Source organism: Entamoeba dispar, genomic scaffold (assembly GCF_000209125.1).
Source record: "Entamoeba dispar SAW760 scf_1105229462997 genomic scaffold, whole genome shotgun sequence".
NCBI classification, from domain to species: Eukaryota; Evosea; order Mastigamoebida; family Endamoebidae; genus Entamoeba; species Entamoeba dispar.
In genome coordinates this window covers 1-5,014 of record NW_001855472.1, presented here as the reverse complement: position 1 = coordinate 5,014, position 5,014 = coordinate 1, and the positions used below count along the sequence as shown (strand labels likewise).

The window sequence follows — 5,014 nt, the reverse complement described above, 5'->3', positions numbered from 1 at the left end:
ACTCTTTGTTTATTTATTTCTATTTATTATTGTATCAACAATAACATTCATAAACAAATAGATTTATTCAATTATTATCATTTTATATTATATTATCATTTATATCAAAAAGAATAAATAAGAAAAGAATAATAATAATATAAATGATAATCAATTATAATTTATTTCTACTTCAAATTATATTGTATTTCATTTATTGTATTTCTATTTCATTCATCATAATTCAAAACAATCTCTTGGTATTCTTTTATTTTGTTTTAATTCTTCTTCACATCCACATTTATAAAAACATCCACGTCTAAATAAAGTAATTGATGATGGTATATTAATTGATTTTAATGATGAACAATAACTAAAACAATAATCTCCTATTTTAGTAATTGATGCTGGTATATTAATTGATGTTAATGATAAGCATTCTTTAAAACAACGATATCTTAATTCATTAATTGGTGATGGTATATTAATTGATATTAATGATGAACATCCATAAAAACATTCATCTCCTATTTTAGTAATTGATGTTGGTATATTAATTGATGTTAATGATGAACATTCATAAAAACAACAATTTCCTAATTCATTAATTGATGATGGTATTTTGATAGATGTTAGTGATGAACATTTATAAAAACAACAATCATCTAATTTAGTAATTGATGATGGAATAATAAATTTATTAATATCTTTCTTTTCAATATTCTTTCTATTGATTATTTGTAGATTTTTTGGTATTTTAATACTAACTAACACTGGTTCATTCATAAATATTCTTTCTTTACTAATAAATTGTATATTATCTATATTAATTGATGTTAATGATGAACATCTATAAAAACAATCATATCCTAATTTACTAATTGATGATGGTATATTAATTGATGTTAATGAATAACATTCTTTAAAACATTTATATCCTATTTCAATAATTGATGATGGTATATTAATTGTTGTTAATCCATAACAATATTTAAACACTGATATCCAAGTAATTTAACTTCTGATGGTATTGTATTCCCATATTTATCTCTATCTTCTTCTGTATATTTTATATTTTATAGATATTTCCTTGTTCTTTCTCTTTTAAATATGTTGAATAACTTACTGGATACCATATTACATGTTTAAATATTATTCCATCTTTAAATATTTCATCATCTTCATTATAAATATGAAATGTTTCAATATTAGGAAACAATTTTCTTGAATATTGATTTAATGGAATTGGATTAAAATGAAATCGTTCAATATTTCCTTGAAATCTTTTAATTCCTATTTCTAAATTAATAAAATCTTTAATATTATTAAAATACATTGATGTTATCATTATTTCATTATATCCTAATTTCATTATTGATTTATTATTTATTAGTTGTTTTTATTAGTTCTTTTATTTTTATATTTTAATTTCTTCTTTTTTATTCTTTATCATCATTCTATTTTTATTAATTGATATTTGTTATGAAAAACAATAAATAATAAGAAATAAAATAAAATGATAATTATTTTTATTTTTAATAAATTATAATTATTAAATATTTCATTTTATTTTATATTTTATTCATTATTTCATTTTATATTTTATTTTTATTTAATAATATAATAATAAAATATGATAAAAAATAATAGATATAATAACAAATGAATAATCAATATATTTATAATAAATGATAATATAATTAATGATATAATTAATGATAAATAATTATGAATTCATTTATTCTATTATCTTTCATTTTTATTCATTCTTAATTTATTCTTTTCTTTCTTTATTTTTATTATTATTAATTAGATTCGAAGATATCACGTCAGAGACAAAACACACTTCACTAAAATATTATCATCATTCAAATCTACCAGTTATGGACTGGTTATAATATTGTATTTAGTTAGACAAACATCTTAATCAATACTACAAGAATAACAGAGATTATTAATTACAATGATGTGATATCATTGACAATAAACGAATGGGTATTTATAAAGATGGTATTATTACTTATATGATACAAATATATTTGATAATATAAGATTATCAAAGAAAAAGGGTTTAGTGGTTGATTCTAAAAAGAATATTAGCCTAAAGTAATACAGTAGTAATTATATATTCTTCTTAAAATAAGAAAATAAAGAAGAAATTTAATATCCATTAAAATCAAAAAGAAATTAAATGATGAATATTTAAATAATTGATGTTTAAAATACTCTATTGTACATTAAATAAAAGAGAAAAGGAAATTATCATAATTCAACAACTAAAATCAAAGAATAAACTAATAGATAATGAAAATACAATACTAAAACAATTAATCTACATTGAACAATGAACAAAATAAAATTATTAACATTTAATTATCTAATTTTTATTTGATTTGATTTGATTCAATATATATTTAATAAATAAATGAAATGAATAATGATAAATAATAAGTATTCATTAATTACACTTTATTCATTTAAACATATTAATTATTCATTATGTAATGTTTTTATTCATTATCATCAAAAATAAAATAAAAACAAATCAAAACAAAATAAAAGAATAAAATATAATTAACATAAAATGATGAAAATTAAATAATAAATGATAATTATACAAATTCTATTTATTAACATATTTCTAAAACATAACATTCATTTCATTCATTAATATTTCATTAATATTTAAATAAGAATTTATTCAAATGATAATAAATGAATATAATATAATAGAGAAGAATTATAAAATAAACAAATAAATAATAAATAAAATAAATAACAAATAAAAATGAATAAAAACATAATAAAATATAATTTAATAAAGAATATGATCAATGATAAATATAACAATTGTAATAAAGAAAACATTATTAATAAAAACAAAATGAAACAAATAATTTATGTAATGATTTATTTCAAAGAAATCAAATAAGAAATAATAATAAAAACAAAGAATCTATTATATTAAATATTTTAATTGAGAAATATCAAATGATATATTAAATAATAATTAAAATAAGATGATAAATATCATTCATATTTAATGAATTTAAATGAAGAAATTAAAAATACACAAGAAATCATTTAAATAAATAAAATACAGAAAATATGAATAATAAATGAAAGTATAAAAATCAAGGAATAATAAATATAATAAAATAGAAATGTTAAAAGAAAGAGAATAGAATAATAAATAAAAATAAATAATAAATATAATAAAAATAAATTCAAATGAATATAAATATAAATAAACAAATAGAAATAGAATAAATAATAAAGAAAAAGAAAATAATAAAGAATAAAATAATAAATAACAAAGAAATAAAGAGAATGATATATCATAATAATAATATAAAATAATTCATTAATATTTAAAATATATATTGTCAACATTAATTAGAAATAAAATAAATAATAAATAAAATAAAGAAATAAAGAAAATTAATAAGATAAAACAATAAGAATGAATAAATTCATAATATGTATAAATTAATTGATATAACAATAAACATAATAATTGAATAATTTATGATGAAATATTATTTAAATCATTCATTATAATTTTGTTAAACATTGTTATTATTATTTCATTTGATCATTATAATCTCTTTCATCATTTTCTTATTTATTATTTTTATTCTCTGATTCTTTATATTTTCATTCATATTATTTGTTAAAGAATAAAATATGATAAATTCAACAATATATCAAATTAAAATAATAACAAGAATATAACAAGAAATAAATCAAATATAAATAAATAAAATAATCAATTCAAAATAAATGAATAATATAAAATGAAATAATAAAATAGAAAAGAAAAATAAAAGAAATAAAAGATATGAATATAAATTGATGAATATAAATAATAAATAATATGAAAGAATCATAAAATTAAAAGAATTGATATTGAAATCAAATGATATAATAAATAAAAGAAATAAACAAAGAAGTAAAATAATATATAATAAATAAATAGAAAAGAAATAAAAGATAAAGATAGAAATAAAGAATGAAAATAATAAGAAAATAACTAAAAATGAATGAATTGAAGAATAAAATCAAATAGAATTAAATTAATCATTGTTATAAAAATGATTAAAATAAAAGAAATAAAATATAAATTAATATTTTTATGAATGATAAAATTGATTTGTATAGATATTAATTAAATATTTATAATAATTTTATCATTTATTCATTATTTATGATATAATTTAATTAAAATAAGAAATAAAATGAAAATAATGATAATATTTTATTGAATAATTTAATGATATAAATAATTAAATAATTAATATTTTGGATGTGATAATTTATAGAATGAATTATAATTTACATTTAATTGTTATTAATTCTACAATATATTTAATTCGTTCTGAAATAACTTTTTGACAACATTCTTCATTTCTAATTCCATTTATTTCTTCTATTTGATATTGAATAATTGGATTATGATATATTTCTTTTTTATTACATATTCCATATTTCTTTATCATTGAAATAATTGTTAAATCACTCCCAACACTCCATCCACATTTCTTTGTTTCTTCTTGATATTCTTTTTCATTGATAATTTCTCCTTTTTTGATTCTTTGATATCCTTCTTTAATAATATTGTATATTTTGTTTTCTTGATAATTTGGTGTGGTTGAATATTGTGTTTCAATTTCTTCTTTTATTCTTTCTTCTTCTCTCATCAAAATATCTCCACTTTCTTTTCTTTCATTCCATTCTTTCTTCATATTTTCTTTAATTTTTCTTTTGTTCATTTCTTTCTCTTCAACTTCTTTCATCATTTCATTCATTCTTCTCTTTATTCTTTTTTTCTCATTTCTTTCGTACTCATCTTCTTCAATTGTATCATCATCACTTCTTTGAGTGCTTCTTTTATCTTCTTTGATGTGTTCATAACTCTTCTTTCCTATTTTGTGGTTGTCTGTCTTTCTTGTTTTAATCTGATGATAATTTCTTTTCTTTATTTCTCTTTTCATCCTTTCTTTTTCACTCTTATCTTGTTTGATTGGTTTTTCAT

General features: G+C 16.4%; 3 protein-coding genes across 3 annotated transcripts, besides 28 other annotated features; all 3 read right to left on the bottom strand.

Moving 5' to 3' along the window:
• The first annotated feature begins 61 nt into the window (after positions 1-61).
• Positions 62-167: a sequence feature (AT_rich).
• A 49-nt stretch (positions 168-216) lies between these two features.
• Positions 217-765, bottom strand: EDI_211480 (uncharacterized protein; the record flags this gene model as incomplete). The annotated part of the gene is made up of 1 exon (XM_001740514.1): positions 217-765. One exon carries the CDS (start codon positions 763-765, stop codon positions 217-219), a length of 549 nt encoding a protein of 182 aa, XP_001740566.1.
• A 188-nt stretch (positions 766-953) lies between these two features.
• EDI_211470 (uncharacterized protein) lies at positions 954-1,351 on the bottom strand (the record flags this gene model as incomplete). The annotated part of the gene is made up of 2 exons (XM_001740513.1): positions 954-1,033; positions 1,102-1,351. The coding sequence occupies 2 exons, from the start codon at positions 1,349-1,351 to the stop codon at positions 954-956; spliced, it is 330 nt and encodes a 109-aa protein (XP_001740565.1).
• Positions 1,283-1,448: a microsatellite.
• Positions 1,327-1,443: a microsatellite.
• Positions 1,449-1,470: 22 nt separating the features above from the next.
• Positions 1,471-1,536: a sequence feature (AT_rich).
• Positions 1,537-1,588: a microsatellite.
• Positions 1,589-1,594: 6 nt separating this feature from the next.
• Positions 1,595-1,706: a microsatellite.
• Positions 1,707-1,712: 6 nt separating this feature from the next.
• Positions 1,713-1,786: a microsatellite.
• Positions 1,787-1,790: 4 nt separating this feature from the next.
• Positions 1,791-2,367: a repeat region.
• A 17-nt stretch (positions 2,368-2,384) lies between these two features.
• Positions 2,385-2,474: a sequence feature (AT_rich).
• A 31-nt stretch (positions 2,475-2,505) lies between these two features.
• Positions 2,506-2,565: a microsatellite.
• Positions 2,566-2,569: 4 nt separating this feature from the next.
• Positions 2,570-2,711: a sequence feature (AT_rich).
• A 13-nt stretch (positions 2,712-2,724) lies between these two features.
• Positions 2,725-2,776: a microsatellite.
• A 5-nt stretch (positions 2,777-2,781) lies between these two features.
• Positions 2,782-2,933: a microsatellite.
• Positions 2,934-2,936: 3 nt separating this feature from the next.
• Positions 2,937-2,958: a sequence feature (AT_rich).
• Positions 2,959-2,980: 22 nt separating this feature from the next.
• Positions 2,981-3,145: a microsatellite.
• Positions 3,030-3,137: a microsatellite.
• A 22-nt stretch (positions 3,146-3,167) lies between the features above and the next one.
• Positions 3,168-3,305: a microsatellite.
• A 14-nt stretch (positions 3,306-3,319) lies between these two features.
• Positions 3,320-3,505: a microsatellite.
• Positions 3,380-3,504: a microsatellite.
• An 11-nt stretch (positions 3,506-3,516) lies between the features above and the next one.
• Positions 3,517-3,650: a microsatellite.
• A 72-nt stretch (positions 3,651-3,722) lies between these two features.
• Positions 3,723-3,817: a microsatellite.
• Positions 3,818-3,837: 20 nt separating this feature from the next.
• Positions 3,838-3,858: a sequence feature (AT_rich).
• A 47-nt stretch (positions 3,859-3,905) lies between these two features.
• Positions 3,906-4,028: a microsatellite.
• Positions 4,029-4,033: 5 nt separating this feature from the next.
• Positions 4,034-4,178: a sequence feature (AT_rich).
• Positions 4,179-4,185: 7 nt separating this feature from the next.
• Positions 4,186-4,280: a microsatellite.
• Positions 4,281-4,290: 10 nt separating this feature from the next.
• Positions 4,291-4,353: a sequence feature (AT_rich).
• Positions 4,308-4,787, bottom strand: EDI_211460 (uncharacterized protein; the record flags this gene model as incomplete). Its single annotated transcript, XM_001740512.1, has 1 exon — positions 4,308-4,787. The coding sequence occupies one exon, from the start codon at positions 4,785-4,787 to the stop codon at positions 4,308-4,310; it is 480 nt and encodes a 159-aa protein (XP_001740564.1).
• Positions 4,649-4,834: a microsatellite.
• Positions 4,835-4,947: 113 nt separating this feature from the next.
• Positions 4,948-4,996: a microsatellite.
• Positions 4,997-5,014: the final 18 nt, after the last annotated feature.